The sequence below is a fragment of the Scatophagus argus genome, chromosome 19 (genome assembly GCF_020382885.2).
Source record: "Scatophagus argus isolate fScaArg1 chromosome 19, fScaArg1.pri, whole genome shotgun sequence".
Lineage (NCBI taxonomy): Eukaryota > Metazoa > Chordata > Actinopteri > Scatophagidae > Scatophagus > Scatophagus argus.
In genome coordinates this window covers 18,946,097-18,967,401 of record NC_058511.1, presented here as the reverse complement: position 1 = coordinate 18,967,401, position 21,305 = coordinate 18,946,097, and the positions used below count along the sequence as shown (strand labels likewise).

The following is a 21,305-nucleotide window of genomic DNA, read 5'->3' as shown; positions in this document are numbered from 1 at the left end:
TAATGTAAAGGGCCATTTAGATTCACATGCTGTTCCTGGGTAAGCTCATACCGTGTATGGCAAAGGGCAGTCACAGTGCATAAACACGTAATTAGGAGGAATGGATGGATGTACTCCATGGAGAGCATGATATGGAGTTTTACTCAGTGTTTTCAGACGCTTCCTGATGGCAGGGTGGGTGGTATTTCAGGGAAGGGTCTGCTTTAACCATTGTTTTGTCCTTGCAAACATCTTAACATGTTGCTGCTGCACTCTAGACATGACTTAATGCTTCTTCCTTGGCTTTAATTAACTCTAGTGATGACAGGGGTTGTCCTCCAACAGGCACTACCTCTGTTTTTAACATTATTTACATTTTCTGAACTGAATTGTATTTTTTGTATTTTCAAAATTTTCTTGTGTGAGGAATATTGGTTATTTTGTTATCTAGCAGTTTGAATTGCAGATGTAATTTAATAAGAAAATAAAGCTGTAAAAATAATAATAATACAACACTAATGTAAAGTACTGTATTACCATATAAAGATGGCATGGTCAAAGCAAACAGGTACCTAGTTTTACATGGAGCCAACAAGGAGAAACATTAGCAGTCATTTACTGTTGTAAATGGACCTGATGAAGTCCCACTAATTTTTAGCTGTGTTTGTTCTCCACTATCTCATAAAGAAAATATCTGGAATCTGGCACTTGCTAAATGCTCTGCTACATTCACCAACTAGTCTCTCCCTTTGTCTGTCTGCTGGGTTTATCAGAGCCTTGAACACAATAGAATTGAATATATTAACTAACTAACTATCTAACTCTACTTAGAGGTTTTGAGTTTATTTATCATGAGAAACAAGACAATAAATCACAAAAAACACAAATTGTCAAATATGTACAATAAATTCTAAGACTCTTTTCTGTTGTTGTCCTTAATGAAGACAACACACATGCTCTGTGTGACTGTTTTAGGTCAACAATGACAAAATCCTGACAGTAAGACAGAATGGGTTGGTTAACCTCTAAAAACCACACACTTCCAACTTTACTGATTTGTTTCTGGTTGAGATATATTTTCTTGTCTATATCTTTTACACCTTGCTTTGTATTTTTCTTTTTTTTGGACTGTCTTGTCTCCATTTATTGCCTAAGATTTACAGATGCCATGGTGCCTGAGAGCAAGAAGAAAATAATTGCAGGTTGATGTGCCTATGCCAACAGGGGAGAGTGGAAATTCAAAGCTAAAGATAGAGTGTTTGAGCTAGGAAGTGACGGTGGCTCAGATTTAACATTTTAATAAACCAAATATGCCACTAAGAGGCACTTACAGGTTTATGAATGGAAGGACTGAAGCGGGACCTCCTGGCTGAGTGTTAGCTGCAATTACTGGGACCCAAAGACAAAAATCATGGTTGGAAGTTTGACCAACCTGAGGCCAACTGTTATTCAGAATAGCAACCAAAGGCCTTCACTGCATCCCTGTGGATTTTATTTTCTTTTTTTTTTCATCTTAACAAAATATTGCCCAAGTCATTATGAAATTATGGAAAGGTTGGTCTCATGTGAAGGGGGAATTAAAGCCAGAGACGCTGAATTTTTTGGTTACCAAATCAGATTGTGCTCTCATTTCAGGATTTATTTTAGGAGCAGTAATGGTTTACTTTAAAGCCAATTATCTTAATCAAAGCTGAGTAAGTGCTGTAATGACCAGTACTTTTCATTTTTACTGTACCTTGCACACTAGCTCATAATCAGTAGCTTTTACAGGGGTGGTGTTGCAATCTGTCTGTCTGTCCCAGCAGCTGAAAATCTTTAATGCACTTGCAAAGTTGCACATTTTGGTCTTCCATAAGATACTTTGCACATATACTTCATTTCACCTGGGGTGGATAGTAAGAAGCTGCAAAATCAACAAAGCTAGTCAAAGATTATCAGATGAGTCAAAAACTGATTACATCAATAAATAAGACTGTTGGTTATCTGCCAAAACAAATACACTTTGTACTTTTTCTTTGACCTGCAATCAGTTGGATAAAAAAAAGTATAGCCTGATAGCTAATTTTACTTGATGAGTTTGTGAAACTTAAAACAGCAGCTTAATCATTTTAGATAGCAGGCTAATGCTAACGAAGTTATTAGTTAACAAAGCTAGCTAATTGTACTTGGAGGTTTATAAGTTTAGAGGTTCACTCAGAGGAAAAATATTGAATGGCCATCATAGAACTCATAGTAAATGAGTAAACACAGGAGAGATTTAACAGTCTCAATCCTGATTAGAATTGGGTAGCTGACATTGTTGGGTGTTAGCATGCATGCTGAAAAGCTTCTGTTACATTACAGCAATACAGAATATGATTGATAAACATAAACTGCACGTGTTCATGAAGATTAATTAATGTTGAATGAATAAAATTACTGTGAATCTGGTTATCATTTGTTTGGCTACCACTATTTTCAATTCAGCCAGCTAGCCATCCACTGATCTTTTACACTTTCTATCTCTCTCTCTCACACACACACACACACACATTGGACATGCATTGAGGAAAAGGAAATGTTGCACGGAGAAAAGATTAGAACAGATAAATAACTAAATGTGTGCAGAGACCCCAAAAATAGACCTTTTGCTGCATTTGTCAGTTTTGGAGCTCCACAACCCAGTACATTTACTCTGTATTCTGAGATGATGAGCACATTTCGTCTATAATATTCTTGCAGTTTTACAATGAGGAGTGACATGCTTGCAAAGTGAAGGGTTGCTGACCTCTGCATCCTGTTGGCCTGTTTCTGGATAGGAACATTGATTATGTTAAAGTGGTAGCTTACCCAACATGCAGGATTTCATACTCCACTAAAGCTTAATGGGAGAAGTTCAGTTTTTACTGCTGCTGGGATTCAGCTATTGCTCTTAGGTTCCTGTTATGTCTGTTGTGTCTGACATTTGTTGGTGTCATGGTATGTCCCTCGTTAGATTCTTTCCCCTGGTCCTCCAGTGTCTCTGGGTAGCACAGAGGACTACAGCCTACTCTGTGACTGTGGAGGTGGTGTTTGTTAGTGGTGAGAAAAGGTGTTGGAGGCCAAACCCAAGTCTTAAACGGCTTTTCTGGAAGGAGTGCCGGTGTTTACCAAATTACGCAGAGCTCAAAATAATTACGGTGCACAAAGACAAAAGTGGAGAGAGCAACGTTGGCAACTCCTACACACACTATAGGAAAACCTATTCAAGGTTCACGTTCATTTTTTATTGATTTTGACACACTTTGGAAACTTAAAATGAGGCACAGAAGGGGAAAGTGTGATGCAGTCAATCTGAGGTTCATGGGTGGAGCGACACTTGACCCATTGCTGAAGGGTCAGTTTTGACAGTGCTGTTGACGTGTTGATTTTGGATTCCTTTGACATTCCTTTTACACTCCCTCTTGGTTTTGTTGACTGAACATAGGATGACAACTCCAAAACATGTTGTTTGCTTCAAAAAGTTCACTGTCTCAAACCTTTCTCTGAACTCAGATGAAGGTAAGTGGATGATCAGCCATGTAGCACAAATGTACACTCCTAATTAAAATAAATGAAAAATAAAAGACAGACACATATACTACAAGTATTAAATACACTGTATTGTATGTTTAAATGACTTGAAATTAAAATGTCATAGCTCACAGCTAAGTTTTGTTCATTACAATAGTTAAGTTAAGGATGAAGTTAGCGAAGTGAGTGTGATTTTACTTTTTGCTGACTTCATGTAGGCCAAATTCATATAACTGCAGTTAAAACAGTAAGAGTAAAAGTTCAGTCTATTTTACACACTTTTGCAAGCATAAGAAAAGCTTTTAAAGCAAGCGTAGTGGTCGACAAGAATTATTTTTAATTAGGTGCAACTCATTTGTGCATCTATGCACCAGGCTTATGTGGTATGCAAAGTTCTTTAATGTGTTTAGGCACAGCCTAAGCTGATTACAAGGCCAAAAAAGGAACCACAAACCACTGCTCTATGTATCCTCAAATTGCACTATCAGAAACCATTTTGAAACTAGTTTTCAGGGCCAGTGGGATAATAGTTCAGTGATTCCCAACCTTTTTCTCAAAAAAAAAAAAAACCCAAGAAACAAAAACAGCCCTGTCAGGTGGATCAGAGTACCCCTGCATCAACACACCATTTTATGTTCTAAATGAATTTATTTCAACTACTTTTATAATGGATGCTATTTTTTCCCTATTGCTGAATTATATATGTTCAGTTCAATATGAGGTCTGTATTTGCTCTACTATCGTGTGGGAGTGGCAGAAATGGGACATTTCAGCCAATTATCTACTAACTATTTCAACTGTTATATAACACTTAAAGCAAATCATTTTAACCATTTCTCAATAACTTGTAGCTTAACATTTAAAGAATTTGCTCATTACATTCAGCCATTTCAAAAGTGTATTTGCTACTTTAGGTTTTTAATGATATTTTCAAGTACTTTTAGCTTGCTATTTACTTTTAATGAACGTTTCCTATATATATAGCTTTTGGTTTCAACTACTTATCTGTTACTTTTGTTTCTTGTACTTGTGTCTTTTTCCTCCATTTAATACTTTGAGATAACAATTTCAACAAATTATTTTTCTTTCCCCCTTGCAACTGCAGAAGTACCACCCAGGGTACACGTATGTCGAGTTGGGAATCACTGCAAAAGACCAGTAGTCCACCACTGAAATAGGTAAAACTAACCCCCCCAAATATTTCCTGTAACTATTTGTTGGTTTTGTAATGGGAGCATTCATTGTTTCAGAAAGATTGAGATTATTTCGATAGCAACCATTCTGATCAAAGCAGAATAAACACACGGGGATATCTTGTTCTGTATCTGTTTCTAGCGAAGTCATTACAGTATTCAGGGTTAAGATGTCGTGAACTTTGCAAAAAAAAAAAATTAATACAATCGCAAACCTATTAATTACCTGTAGGGGAGAAATACTCAGTTTGTTGGTTCTGCTCTGTCTTTTTTTCTTCATTCAGACTGATGAAACACCAGTGCAGTGGTGTTTGACAATTAGATGTGCTGTGCTCTTCCTATGTTTGTCTGATGACAGCTTATAAGGGGCACAAATCCGTTTTTACTGAAAGGGCTGTAACTAATGATTATTTTTTATTGATTAATCGTTTGGTCAATAAATGTCAGAATTTGTGTAATGGTCATCACAATCTCCCAGAACCCAAAGTGACATCTTCAAATCGATGTTTATGTGCATACAATCAAAACCCAGTGAATACTGCTCGGACTGCAAGCGGACAACAAACGGAGTCTAGAAAGCTTCTGATACTACGGTCTTGTCATCTGCTTACAGTTTCTGCATTCATATGCCGTTATCTGTTTATAGAGATTGTGATTGGCTAAAAGTGACACCACTTCCAAGGAGACATGTACATTAAACCTGTAATAGTATGAAAGCAGCACACTTCCCAACTTGTCAGAGTGACTCCTGGTAGTGTATACATAAATTATGTTCTCTTTCATGCAGCTCAAAGCCAAATTCTGCTGTTTCACCCTTTATACACCAAATGTGTTTTATTCACATTATTTAGTGATTTAGTCATCCATCTTACATTCGTACTGTGGAACTGATACACTTTCACTTCAGTCATTTCAGCTGTGGCCATGTAATGGCTTTATGTGCATAACTACAAGTCAACTTTTTTTCGACATTCTTTCAACAACTCATTACAACACTTGTATTGAGCTGAAAGTGCTGTCTAAAGGCATCTGAATAGAACCACAACCACAGCTATTGCTGTTGTGTTGTTGATATGTTGCTCTTCTCCTTCTTCAAAAAAACAAAACAAAAAAAACAATCAAAACATAAGAATACGATAGCAGGGTGGTCCCGATGGAATCTGGGTATGACATGATTGTTGTGTAAAGCTCTTCTGAGTCGAGGGTTTCAGGAAAAAGGTGTCATATATGGTACAGATTGTAAAGCCCTCTGAGAATAATTTGTAATTTTGGACTATGTAATTAAAATGGACTTCATTTGAAGAGTTATTGAAGCAGCAAAGAATCTTTTCAGTACAAGAGTGAACCTTCTTATAGCCATAAATAGTCTCACCCGTGTCTTTCACCTGCTGAATGTTTATTTTTAACTTTAAGTCCTGGTGTACAAATATGTGCTGGACGAGGTCTGTATGGTATTGTGAAACCAGTGCTTATCAGCCCTGGTGGCCTGTGTCCTAAATATACTGGAATCTGTGTGGATTTTCTTCGCCGGGCTGCTCTCCTAGCTCAGGTCTGTTGTTGTTTTTGTTGGTTTAGATTTTATTTTAAGTGTTGGACTGGGAAGGATCCCTGAGAACCATTCTTAGTACGGTGGGAAGAATGTGTAAGGAAGTTCAGAACCCCATGGCTCTTTTTTCCCCCTCCAATCCAAAGAAACCCAGCATCCCTCAGTGGAAATGAATAAGGAGCAAGTCACGAATAGCATTTATCTCACAAGCAGTATAAATATCTCTGGTTTGATTTTTTTTCCACAGCTGATGAATAGATACTACAATGGACATGGATGTAGTAAAAGCTATTAAATCCATTAGAGTGGCTTAAATAAGACTTAACATGTGCTCCCAGAGAAAATATGCATTGTGTAAAATTTGCTGAATAGTGTTTGTCTTTGTATGTATGGTCCTGCATCACAGAAAGGGAAACATCTGGCACTAGGTCAGCATCTAAATGGATTTATTTTATCAGCGTAGTTTCGTACTCCCTCTAGATTTTGGCTGCACTCCGTTAAAAAACATCAAAGTATGTATTGTTTACAGGGATACTTGAGAAAGAACACTGTGAGGCTGTGGAGGAATGATACAAAGCTCAGGCACCACAGTCTTTCAGCTTTGCTGAAACATGTAAACACAGTCTGATGGTTCCTCCTCTTCCCAAAATGGGGGCTTCATGTTTCCAAAAGTAACTGCTTGACAGTTTTACGGCCTTGAATCTTAATCTTAAGTGTTTACACTAACATTATGTATAATTTGCAGGGTACTGTGTGTAAATTCTTTTATCTATGTGCTTCACTTTTGTGGAAAACAGTGCAAATGGAACAGAGATCAAACAGGAAAGACTGGATTGAAAAAGAATCAAAGGTAAAACAGAATGAACTTTTTACGTTTTAGAAGTAAGACAAAAAACAAACAGTAAAGCTTCAATATACTTGAAATGAACTAGCTTGTATGATGTGTCATTTGACCACAACTAAAGGTAAGGGGTGTTTATCCCAAATTCTGAATGGCCACATTTCAAAGCAGGGTAGAAAGCCTGCCACCATAGCTCCCTCCCGACTCCATCACACTGCCTCCCCAATCTTACTCCAAGAACCCGAAGTCTGATTACGTCTTTCTTGTCTTAGTGCAATGAATTTCGTAAATTATGATCATTCACTCTTCAAAGGATTTCACAGTTTTGTACTTGGTTGTTTGTGAGTTGAAAATTGAAGGAAGTAGTTATGTGAAGAACGGGAAAAAAAAACAGCTTCAGAAAGAAGTTTAAATACTAGCTTACATTCTTACCTCCACACATCTTGTGTGCAAGTGCTGGGTAAAAACTTGTGAGACCAGTACCAATACCATTATACTTAAACTGATATCGAAAGCATTGGAGTACTTAATTTGATACCTTAGATTTCTTTTTTCTGCTTAAAAAAGGGCAACTACACAACGATTGATAAATATGGTAAAGTTAGCAGGTAATCCACCTAGTATAGGTCATGAGTCCCTCCACCTCCGCAGCAGACGTGACACAAACCAAACTAAAAACTTGCAACGTACAGGTCGAATAAATTTTTGCCAAAGATGGTTTTGTTTATTTTAGGTAGTTTCTTATCATTCTGATGTGTATTGAATTTCATCTTTTGGATAGGTTTGGTTTTAATTAGTTATTTATTATGATAAAAAGGAAATATAGCATCATAAATGATTGCTGAATGCTGTGCATGATTGGGCAAAGTGTATGGGCTGGAACTTAATCTCACAGCTCTACTGGCTGATCACTTCAGCACAGACTCTGGCTTCAGATGAAGTCATTGGTGCAAAATGGCAGTGCTCGTGTTCAGGATATTTTGGCTTCACTGTTGTACAGTGGGAGCAATGGAAGATATTCATGTTGCTGAGAAACTGCAAACCATCTTGACAGTGCTCACCAAACTGGAGGAAGACATAGTAATTGCAAAGTAAAGTTGCACCATTGGACTGTACTGTAAAGATTCAGAAGTAAAACACCATGATTTGCAGTTGATGTGTCCCAGTAGTCTCATAGTTTGCATTCATTTGTTAGTGAGGTGCTCAACCGAGACCTGAGGCTTGTTCTTAGGAGTTCAAGTTTATTTTTTTCTCATTTGTTTCCCGTCAACACCAGACGTATTTCTGCGTTTTCGATTTCTAACCTATTGTATTTTTGACTTTTGTACATAAGTACATTTTGTATTAGGCGAGCTCTTGAAAATGGGTCAGCTAACTTGGTGTGGTGTGTCATGAAGCTTTTAGCTACACTCATTTGTGAGGACATGCAGGTGAATTTTGTGTGTTTGACCAGGCCGTTTGGAAAAAGCTGTCTTTGAAACTTTCAGCGGTTGATGTGGTGGTCATGCACGTACCTGCTGTAAAAGTTATATTACTCCTGCATCATTTCTTAAATAGCCAGCCTATCCCATGGAGGAATTGACTCAGCCTCACCTATCATACAGGGGGCTGCCTATAGAACTGTAATGACCACTGGTTAAGTGACCTCAGCCACCCCTCCTCTACGCTATAATTACTGGGCAGACATTAAAGCCACATCCACTGAAACTTTTGAGAAAGAAAGTCATACCGATTTTTTGGGCCATTGGCTTTGTGTATGCGGACACACAGTTGATTTGATGCATGCTTGAAGGAAAAAGAAACCCAAAAACTAACTAACTGGTGCTGAGAGTGATAGGGAAGTACCAAAAGTTTATGCTTAAAAAACCACTGGATTTTGTTTTTTTTTTTTTGCAAGAAATGAAAAGCATAAAAGCACTTTATTTATAAGATGCACATGTGTGCTTCAGCTGTTAGTTTGCAGTCAGTGAATATCCCCCAGCATAGGTGGAGCAACTGAGGAAAAGAAATGCCTAATTTTCTCACTAAACTAGGGGACAGCCTTGGTGAAGGGACATGTGCACTGGTTTTTATGGTAATCCAGCAAATCCAAAATAAGGTGGCTTTAGAGTCAGCAGTTTCATTTCAAACATGGTATTAAGCTTTAAAAATACCAAAATGCTCTCATCAAATCCACCACGTCTCAGACCACTCATTCACCTCATAGTCCATTGCTAAATTGACTGCTGAATTTGTTTAGCTCCACACACAGTAAATGTCCTGAGCTGTCTGATAGCCTGGCAGCTTTGGGATGCAATGGAGGCTCCTTTTACCATAAAGCTGTGGTTTGTTGTTTGATTCTTCCCATGCACAATAAAATCCCTTTGAAATTTTACAACATTTTTCTCAAATCCTTGTCCTATAGGAACCCTACTTTTATAGCTACAACATATCACCCAGCAGTCTGCACTGTAACGTAACCTTTCAGTTTATTATTGAAATCAGTCACAGCTTCTTTGCTTTGGGATTTGCATCCATGGTGATTCTAGTTTTGTCACAGCAGCCTTTTTCTATAAATTAAACATACAGTTGTCTTTAATTACCTTGTCAAGAAGCGAGCATATACACGCGCTGCTTGCTTGTGTGTTGATGTAGCAACTGTATCCATGTTTTTACGGCTTCATAAAGATTTAACTTAGATGATGACGTCGTCCATGCCACAAACCTTCTACCTAAATTAGTGTGTAAAATGGCAAGCTGAGTTAATGTGATGTCTTTGTTTGCATTTTAAATGTGGCCGTGAAACAGGATGAACCCTTTCTGCGTGAGCTACGTATAGAGAAGGGTGAATGAACGTATGTGAGTGATAGTACCTGAAATATTTGGCCACCTTCTGTTTGCTGTGTGTCCCATGCTCTTTCATATGGGGTCCATTCGTTGCAATTGTTGTTAATTCAGTTTTTTTTCACAGTGTGAGAGTATAAATGATCATCGATTCTTTATCAACTTTTAACCACCAAATTCAATCAAATAGAAAATAGGACACCAAAGCTGATCCATGTCCATCCAGATTTGTTGTATTTGTCCAAGTGTAGAGATATGTGAGATTTCTGATTTCTGCTTTTCTGCCAAAAATCTTCTCACCTCAAGGTCCAGCCAGTTCAGTTGCGTCACACAGTCTCACAGTCTCACAGTCAGCTGATGTGAAGTATGCCTATTTGTCATGGAATTATAGACGTTTCTATTTCTTCTTCTATTTTTATGAGCTCTTAAAGGACTTGACACTTGATGGCTGCAAATATTATGAAATAATATGACGGTTATTTGCTTAATTAATCAATTAAACACACAGTCTGTAATTTATGCTGCTGTTAATCAACAGAGAAAGCAAAAGACGTAGTTTGACGATGTAGTGAAGAAGCATGGGATCATGGGGGATGTTGTCTTCATCGTTAAACAGTCACCTCTGCAGATGAAAATCTGTCCAGTGTGACTTGGGCAGAAATGTCCACTGACAAGGTAATAACTTAAAGTGTTATTCATGTCACGTCACTCACTCTCTCCTGGAAATAACAGTGGCAGGCGACCAAATTAAAACAAAATGATCTGACCTCAAGGTTCAATAGCTATTATGAGAAACTGCAGTTAAAAAGACACTTAAAAAATGAAATGAAGTGAAATTATTGGCTTTCTCATCGACAGTGACAGAGAGTTGCTAACAAAGGTTTGCAGTGTAAATGTCCTTTATTGAACTGAACAGAGAAGATAACTGAACTTTTTTTGTCATTTGTGTGAATCAGTCCTTTAATCTCCATAGACAACTAAGACATGTGAAACAAGAGTAGTGCAACTTGATATACAGCTGACTTTGCACGAGGGAACTTGATGTTTTTCTGTTTACAATTTGCAGCTCCCAATGTGCTCAATATGTGTGTTCAGGAAAGGCAATATTTACCTTCACCCCTCCTGTCTCTGCCTCCTGTCTCTGAGGATGGGCCGAAATGTAAACACCACAAATCCACAAGTGAGATTTAAATGGCGGTCTCCTCTGTTAGGATCAGTGGCAACCTATTTTCATGTGTATCAAACGATCTGTTTGCTATTCGAGTCCCTTTGTCCCTCACTGAGTCCCTTACAGCTTTGTAACAAATGTCTACATATGTTCCATGATGTCACACATCAGGGTGGGGATGTACACTGTTATGTCTGACTTGCTAAATGTTGTCTTAGCAGTGCCTGTGATTTGATCTGGCCCGTGTTTGCTCTCAGATAAGATCAATTTCTGTTTCGCATGCAACAGCAGGCGTTTGAATATGTTGGGATAAACACATAAACATTATGCTTCTAATGAACTTTTAGCCAGGGTTGGAATAAATTTACCCTGTGCAGGACGGATGGTGCTCTGGTAACATACTCAAGCTTAACCTGTATACCTAGACGTAATTAATAGTATGGTTGAGAGACAGAGATTGATTGTGGGGAGTGATGTAAGAACTATAGGTTTGCTAAAAACAATCATTGTATCACATAAGGCTGAACTGTGCAGTAACACAGAGGCTGCTAAAAGCTGCTAATGCCAAAGACTTGATTTAATGTGGTTATATTCCAAGAAGACAATCATTGCTGTCAGCTTAATTAGCCCGCCTCACTGTTTTGCAGCTGTGAACAACACAATGAATGTTTTGTAGATGCAGTAGATCATAGCAACATAAGAAAGATCCCCCTGATCCAGATCAAGGCGGCGTTCTCCTAAAAATTTTACAACAAAAAAATCAGTGGAATCGCTGTCATCAATGGATCGTTCAATTTTGACATGCTAACCTGTTGACCAGTTGTAATTTGTTTTCACAGTGCTGATCTTTGAGGGAATAGAGATGTGGAGAGATAAATATGTAGGCTGGATCAGACTCGGAGTTGACAGATAATCGATATTAACGGACTCAGGTAGGGATCGGGGCCATCAACACTTGATTGGGACATTGTTTTATTTTCCTGATATGCGTTTGTTGTGAGTGCGTATAATCTGGAGATGCAGTATTAGCGCTGTGTCACTGCGGAAAGCTGCTGTAGCAGAGGCTTCAAATAAGCTGTTAAGAACAGCACCATCAGTCTTAGGTTAGAGCGATGGTCAGATTGCATATCCAGCATTTTTCTGATTACCAAAATCAAAAGTGTTTTTCATCTGAATCTGTGAAGTAAGTAGTAAGTAAAGTTATCAAATAGATAAATAGTAATAAATAGTTTAGTAAGTTTAGTTTAGTTTAGTTTTTGCCCCCATAATGGAGTGGAATTATAAACTAGTAGTAAATCGAAAAAGTCACTAAGTGTAGTACTTGAGGAAGTTATTGTAGAATAACCAGTGATGATATGTAACTAAGATTTTCATTCTTACTGCAAGCGTCTATGGGTTTCAAATATTGGAGTCTGCATCGTTGATTACTAATAATCATTAATAGCTCCTTATTAAGCGTATCAGTTGGTCCCTAATCAGTGAGGCTTTGCAGACTCCATTGGCAGCATTTGAGACCGCTCTCTGCACTTCATCACGTGACCTACAGTAACCCCCAGTCTGCGGCAGTATGCTCTGTCATACACGCAGAGCAGGAACAATGAATCAGCAAGAAAACGTCTTAAAATGAATTTGATGAGAGTACATTCTGTAACTGATGTGGCAGTGAGGTTATATTCTCACGGTTTAACTGGCATGACTTTACTAAAAACAGCAAAACAGGACTGTCCGGTAATAGAAATGTGAAAATCCATTGCTTCCCACATGTATTGTCTTCTAAGAGTCGTGCATAGAGGTGACTTCCAGCATGCTCCTGGTGGCCCCATGGTAAGCTATTGTTTATGAAGACTGCATTTTGAGATGGGAGGATCATTCCTCACTGAAGTGCCATAAACCCCCTATGATTAAATGGAACCTGGCCTGACTTGCTTGGGGTTTTTACACATTTTGCTTTCTCTGCTCTCTTTATTGTTCCTCTTTGAGTCAGCAAGATTCAGCTAAGGTGGATATACTTAAATATATTTAAGCTGAAGGGCAATTTAACTTAAACACTCATTTAAAATGTGAAGGGATAGTTTTGAATCTGCATTCTTTTTTTTCTGTATTTTGGTAATGTAAATGTTTTCAAGATGTGATCCTCCTGAGATCAGACCTTGATGAATCCTCACAGATTTCTTAAGATAGATCTGGCCAAAAATAGCTCTTGTTTGGTATAATGACAGATTGCAGTATCCCTCACGTTTGCTCTGAGGAGAGAGTGACTGCAACTGGCGTCACCGTCCCCCTGAGTGATCTGCACATGGGTGTCCAGAAACCACTGTCCTTTTTTGTTTTTTCTTTTTTAAACACCTCAGCTGCCATTGTTCATTGTGTCGCTTTTTCTTTCCGCTTCACTGACATTTCTTCACACGATAAGAAACATCTGGAATTAGAAATCATTTTGACACAACTTGCAAGTCAGTTTCTAAGTCAGTCTCTCATCAAGTTGGGAGAGAAAGATGGGGCTGGTTGTTATGTTCATTAGATTTCACTGTTAAAGAATGCTGGTCACCTACAAGGTCATTTCCATCAAAGTGTTATGTAGATCTGGATTTGATGGCTTTGCTCAGCCTTCCTTCCGATTTTGTCCACTGGTCACTTGAGGTATTGCCCTGTTGGTCCAAGAGACATTTTCCCCACGGACCACCATTATAAAAGAGATGTCTGTAAAGCTGTTGACATTACACCTCGGACTGCAAACAAGGTCACTTCTGATTATTATTTGTAAAACTTTCCTTAAGCCGAGAAAAGATGTCATGACAGTGTAAAGTCTATGGGCCGAGCAGGAACTGGCGGGCTGGACAAACACAGACACCTCCGCACATATTTAGTGGGCCACGTACCCAGAAAGAAGAAGAAGAAGAAGAATTAGCTTTATTGACAGTATATATATTTTTACATACACACACTGAATTCGTCTTCTGCATTTGACCCATCCTTAGTGAAACACACACAGGTGCAGTGGGCAGCAACAAGCGCCTGGGGAGCATATTGGGGGGTTAAGTGCCTTGCTCAAGGGCACATCAGCCAGCTAATGGAGGGGGGGAGCAATTTTTTCGCATTAATCACTCCACCACACCCAAATTTTTCCTGCCCGTCCGGTGGGGGAATCGAACCGACGAACCTCCGATCACCAGCCGCTTCTCCAATCTCTAGGCCACGGCTGCCCCGTGTGAACTAGGAAGCTAGAAAACCTTCTGGGTGTATATGATGAGGAGTTCTCATTGGACTGAATAGACTTTGGGTCTGGTGTTGAGTACTATGATAAGTACATATGACCATACATGTACATCTGTGGTCATTTCAGGAGTCAGACACCGAACGCTAAGGTGAGAGAGAGCCAAGTGTTTTCATGTCAAAATGGAAATATCCAGCTCTTCTGTGTTTCTCTTCTAGTCTTCTACACTATGGAGTTTGTAATAAAACAGTTCTTACCTTAAATAATATAAAGATGGAGCTGTGGTTTTGATTAGCTAGGATGCAGCATGTGTTTGCTTAGTTGGAAAAAATAATCCCTGCTGGGGATGTGTGTCTCGTCGGGTTGGTTGTCACAAGAGCACAAAATATATTTGACAGTCCGTGTCTCGTGAACAGGATAAGCTGAAGGAAGGTGAGGTCGCTCACCAGGCTCCTGCTACACTCGCTGGTAGGAAATCTATTAAGGATACAGTTATTGAGGAAATCAGTGAAAATAAAAGTGTGACAACTAACTCTGCTCTTCACTTCTTAGAGTCTCCCAAAATATTACAGCTCACACGGTGAGGCTTCTTAGTACTTTTGTTGAAATTTCAGACAGTAACAAGTAACTGGTTACATTTTTAAAGAAAATTTCTTGCACACTTCTGATTGGCTTAGGCAAATTTGCAGTCCCTCCTTAGCAGAAAACACACATACCTTAACCACAATGTCAACATTTGTGTGAATTTGGCTCTAAACGTTTGATGTCGTCCTTTAATGTGACAGTCGATTTATGTATTGCTAAAGAGAGAAGCAAAGCTTACATATTGTATTCGTTTGTATGGATATGAAAATGTCATACTCTGTTTGGCAATTCCATAGACTTAGAAATGACTTTGGTCAGTGTTTAGTTTTAGTTGTAATGTGTTTTTGTTATCATTTCAAAATTCTCCTCCTCTGTCACAGACCAAAGGCATAAAAAAAAAACGTGTGTGCACCGTGAGGGACATGATGCAGCAATTTGCGGTCTGTCTGCTAAAAATGGAAAGTCCACAGACAAAGTGGCCCAGCCAGTGTTTTCCACGTGGTTCCAACAGGTGCCGGAAAACACAGCTTGTCTGGATGCTTTTTTTTAGAGAAGACACTTGAGATTATAGCTTTTGCTTTAGAGATCCTCTCCGTGTGCTTTATATCCACAGGGCTTGATGCTCATTAAGTATAATGAGAAAATGTATGTTTTTCATACGTGTTTTCATTCTTCCATGCCATTACCTGGGTGATGACGAAAACGAATGAGCCTCTAGGTTCTGTCCCCTCATCACATTTGGTGTGGCTGTTTGTGAAACGCTCTCGTGCTTGGCTTTAATTTACACTGCAACTGTTGATTTGTGTATCCTGTCAGGCCCCTTTGATGTGTGAGAGAGATTGAGCTGCTGCCGGTTGCGGTCCTCCTTCTGATGCTGGGCAGCTCTCCAGCCGCCCAGGCCCGGCGCCCGGCCTGCATGGCATGGTGCCCAGCCACAGGCCTACAGGCCTGGAGGGCACTGCAGTCCTACATTCACAGCCAGAGCCTGCAGAAGCACATTTTATTTCACCACACACGCACGCTGTCGTCGGCTGGCACTGGAGAGCCCAAGCAGAGTTTAAATATTTTATATAATATTATCTCTCTTATAGAGTGGTCACATATTGGTCTGACTCCAAATGTATCATAGAATTAGCCTGACCTCTCTACTCTCAGCCTAATGCCAGAGAGAGGATTAAACGGGTGACTGGACAGCATTTATGCAAAAAAAATGTTGTCTTTGGAAGGTTAGACTGAGGCTGGAGTTACCCAAACAAATTGAATCTGTTTGCAAAGTTATAACTAACAGTTTCAGAAGGTTAACTTCAAGTTTTGGGGTCACAAGCAACAACTTCTTGGTCGACACAGCTATCATAAATGTTAAACAATCTTGGAAGGATTGAATCATAGAGGGCAGGTTCTTGGCCCATAGGGTTTATCACCTAAGCAGTCACTGGATCAGGAAATCAGGCCATAGAGAGCAAAAGTCACTTCCTGTTTACTGCTTTTCTACCAGATTCAATAAAATCATCTGCTGGGGGAGGATTCACCCATCGATCTTTGTGATTACACCTATTCCTGCAGTTCTCTATATAGACTCTAAAATTAATTACTATCTACAGTACCACAGCCTGTATTATATGAATTTCTAAATGCAATACAACCTCCTCACACCCCTCTCTCAAGTAGATTAGAGCGGCAGCAGACCGGAAACATGTTGGCTCACTGAGGAGACGCCTTGATGCTGCCCCGCCTCTTTAGGAGACGAGTGGCAGGTCCTGAATCTGTTAATTCCAATGGGAGAAGTGAGCACAGATTATAGATAGATAGATAGATAGATAGATAGATACTTTATTGATCCCGAGGGAAATTCAAGATTTCAAGAAGAGGAAAGATTATCCCCCTTTTTTTGCCCCTTATTCACCAACTTAAATATTGGACCTGTTTTTTTAAAAGTCCCATATCTTACCAACATTTTGAGACTAATAAGTTTTCAGACAGAAGATTGAGGCCAAAACTATCTCTTTTCAAGACCCGGCACTGTCACAGCAACACACCCTTGTAAGATGTAGAGATTTAGAGATCTGGATCTGGCATGTTAAGCTAACAGATAGAGTATGACCAGTAAAATAAGGTCCATACATAACATTTTTGACTGTATCTTCTGTTGTATATTTGTATATTTACTATGAGATGCTCTTCCAGTCTGTGTAGGTCATGGGCATGTCTTTGGACAATTGTTATTGTAGACACAAGCATTTAAAAATAGCTTATTTCATTCTTTAGGTGGCACATTGATTTTTTTTTGACCATGCAATGTAATGTTGAGCATGGTTATGTTCCTAGACCTGACTTTTAGCAGACTGTGACAGGCTGAAAGACCTGTCTAGAAATATACTTCGGGTTGTCCTGTTAACCTTGTGATACAGAGCGTAGTGTGTAATGTGGTTACAGCCCCAGTTTCACTTCAGGCCAAAGACACGTTGCAAAACAACACCCTCTTGTGTCTCTTCAGTCTTGACTGTCTCCTGTACAAAATAGTAATAATAATAAATATAAAATATTTCAAAGGTTCACAGAATTAAGTATTAATTACCTAAAAGCACACAGTAGAATAAGTATTCTGTAAGTACTAGGTGAGGGGAGGTCAGATTTTTAGAGGAAGATCTCGAGACACTCATCCAAGAGGCAAAACTGATCCACATCTCTTTTTTTCCTTTTCCTTGTGCTAGCTATATACTTGGGTGGTAAGTTTTACATCCCAGTGGATTAGCTTCTGATCTCACCATCATCAAACATATGAAAAAGGATAGTGGCGAGGTCATTTGTTGTTTATGCTCTCACACACATAAGTGCGACATGGGATTTTGATGGCAGCGGAGCTCTCTTAACCTCCCTCATCTGACCTCCCTGGCTGTGGGTAATGAGCCAAGACAGGCGCTCTGCTGCAGGGTCCCACAGGAAGAACAACCTCACAAACTGAAGGCTGAACATTGATGTGCCGCATTGCCTTTTTTTTTTCTTTTTTGTTTAACTGATGTGCAATGGTCTGTGGATGCAATTAAAACTTCTGAAGATTTATATTGAAAATCAGAACCAGATGTTTACATCTTGGACATTTTCAAAGGTGTGAATTTTGGGTTTCCTGACTGTGATCTAGCCCTGCGATTGACTGGCGACCAGTCCAGGGTGTACCCCGCCTGTCGCCGTGCGATTGACTGGCGACCAGTCCAGGGTGAACCCCGCCTCTCGCCCGTAGTCAGCTGGGATAGGCTCCAGCCCCCCCGTGACCCTGATGGATAAGCGGTATAGAAAATGGATGGATGGATGGATGAATGGGATCTTAGCTTTGTTCGTTTGTGTTTGTCGTCATCTTCTGGTCAAAACCCTCTCCTACGTTATTGGAACCTAAAAGAGTTCAAGCTAGTCCTGTGTTCCACCACAGGGGGGCAATATGTCCAAACAGTTCTAAGAGTCACTGCAGGACCTTCATGAGCTGCTTAAATCCATCGTCTGCACCTTAAGCTCTCACACAGGAACTGAGTAGCTGTCAGTAAGAAAACTTCAAAGAAGAAAGTAGGGCGTTGTGCTGAACTCCAGGAAGTAGAAAAAAAAGACACAATCGGGCTCTTATTGAGTTTCCCTGTGCTGTGTCTCAGGGTTTCTTTTTGATTTACTTGCCATCAAGAGATCACCACCAAGACTCAATGCTTAAAACAGAGGTACCACGAGATGCATTCCCAGTAATGGACAGTCCTTACAAAAATCTGAACCTTTACAGAATTCTATAAAGGTATACCTCTTGCTCCAGTTTAGGTGTACCCCCCCCCCCCCCCAATTGATTTAGACTCATAGATTAATCTAATCTCTTCAAATGTTCAGCAAATTTGGGTTATTCTTTAAGGACATTTGAAACATTATCTGACTGTAAACCATTTTTTTTATAGCTTTGTTACTTTCAGTACTATCAACTGCAGATGATATGTCAATTAAACACACCAACAAAGCATTGATGCTTTTAGCAATCATACTGGCTACATATTTACTTCTTTTTTGAACAGACATTATAGTTGAGTTAAGATTTTGAGAGAAAGGGTTGTGTCTCTGCAGAAATCCTTGGTTTTTTATTCACATTCATACTGTATTGAAGCTTCTGGCAAATGAAGATGAAACCTTCCATTTAACTCTCCATTACTGAGCTGTCCTCTGCCGTTGTGGTAATAATTGTGATAAATAAAATAAAACTTTATTATTTCCGTGTGTACATTTACATTCCAAATTAGATGTTGTGCATCCATGCCATGTTAACAGAATGGAAAGAAAGGGAAGGTTTTCCATTTTTGTTACTTTGGAGGGTCGGTCAGATCTCTGACTCTGAAAGCTTTCCTCTAGCACCACTTTGAGGTCAAAATTGCAACAGTGCACAAAAGAGATTTTGTGATCAAACAGATACTTATCATGGTCCTCAGAGGATAATCCCATGTTATTTTTAGTGATCCAGTGACCTTTCCTGTTTTGCTAGCCGTGTGTAGAAATGGAATAGAAATCCTCTCAGGCTGATGTAGTAACACTTATCATTGTGTTGTTTTGGTTTCAAAAATTTGAATATGGGATGAAAGGAGCATTGCAGCCTTGATAAACCCTCAACAATGTTTCAGGTCTGTAGTCATGGTTTGCTGCAAAAATGTAAGTCTGTGAAGGCTGTGTGTGTCACTGTGAGGGTCTAGTGATGCTCCTTGGAGGCCGAGGATCTCTGCCAGGGTAAACACCTTAGCTCATGAATACACACCACTCATCCACACCCTGCACTCTTTTTCTCAAGCCCTCTTTTCTCCTGCTTGTGAAAGAAGCAACACCACTTCACACTCATGGGTTACCTTTTTCATCCTCAAAGCAAATACCACAGATTGCCAAGACAGAAAAAAATCATTTCTAAAAAAAAAAAAAAAAAACTTTCTGCACATTTCATGTACATTAAATCGTGTCAGGGACGTCTCCACAACTGTGAACCAAAGAAAATAAGCCAAATATATGCTGGTGAAACATGAGTTCTTACAATTCCACATGACGGTTATTATTTCCCACCACATACGTAATGCAATCAGCCTTTAACATTCACACACACACTCCTCTCCTTTCTTCAGCATCTAGCAGTGATTATAAACTGTGAGATCTGATATATAGTTGAGCAGAGGTAGCATACAAATGCTAAAGGAAGTACCCTACTTGAGTCACAGACTTTTCATTCCATTCCACTAATGAAGAAAATGTGAATGACCTGAATTTAAATAGAGTTGTGTTATTTCATGTCACTGTGTGGGGACTGTGTGTGACAGTGAGGGACTGCTAGCAGGGTTTAATTCAGTGCATTGATGGAGGGATCACAGACTCAAATGCACAGTATTTCATTTCTGTCACTTCACCTAGGTGAAGCTTAGGTTTTGTTTTCTTCTTTTTAAATATGATTAAGCCAAACAGAAGGATGACACATCAGAGGAAATCCCAACCCAAAGTAGTAATGATTTGTCCACAGGTTTCATTGCTCCTCGTCATAGATCCTGTAATTCATTTGGAGGGAGGAATAGCAGTTTTCTAAAAAGTAGTCCTTCATTTTGTGTGTTAATCATGTTGGTGGACAATTCTGTCTGACACATTAGTCCATAATCTCCTACTGTTCAAAAGGATTTAAATGTGATGAATTTTTATTGCATCCGATTATTTTTTTTCTTGAAAGCTGGTTTTCCAACTGCAGTTTTATCTCTGTGCAGACGATGCAGGGACTTACTTTCCCAGTGTGAAGAGAGATCCAGGTCGGTACCTGCAGGCCTGCTCTGACTCCGTCAAGAGCTGGCTGCGCAGCATGAAGAACGCCGGGAAGGTCCTCCTCCTCATCACCAGCTCTCACAGTGACTACTGCAGGCTTATCTGTGAACACATCCTGGGGTAAGACTGCCCACACAGGAACCACAGACTGGTCCCCTCCTTCACGAGACCAAGATCTGGTTTGTAGTTCCTACCGTAGTAGTCCTCATGGGATTTATAACCTGAGTCTCTGCTCTGTCCAAGCTGGCAGTTTTTGGTTTCCTCTTAACTCATAACATTCCTTACAGCTCTCTCATTCCTTTGGTCAACGTGAGGCACCATCATGATCACATTCATATGCCACACTTGCATATATCCCAGCAGCCTTCAGCAGGCAACAGTGAGCATTACGCTATTCCTTTTTTTCTTTCTTCCTTCACTGGCAGATTTGACTAAGTATGAATACTCACTATTGACAAGCCTCCATTTATTAGTCACTAAAAAACAAGAGTTTAATACTGTGACTGTTATTCATTTTACTCAGAGTCCTGAAATGATTCCACACTGTGGTCATCAGAGCTTGGTATTATTTTAAAAAACTGCAATACCAGCACCAATACCAACACACTATATCAGTTAAAGGT

The 21,305-nt window shown here is 39.4% G+C and overlaps 1 protein-coding gene across 1 annotated transcript in view; it reads left to right on the top strand.

The window, feature by feature from the left end:
- The window catches only part of nt5dc1 (5'-nucleotidase domain containing 1), a 52,210-nt gene that overhangs the window by 11,081 nt on the left and 19,824 nt on the right, over positions 1-21,305 (top strand). The window contains exon 7 of the mRNA XM_046374069.1: positions 20,628-20,802. Coding sequence (XP_046230025.1) covers positions 20,628-20,802 — 175 coding nt within the window. The remainder of the gene's footprint in view (positions 1-20,627; positions 20,803-21,305) is intronic.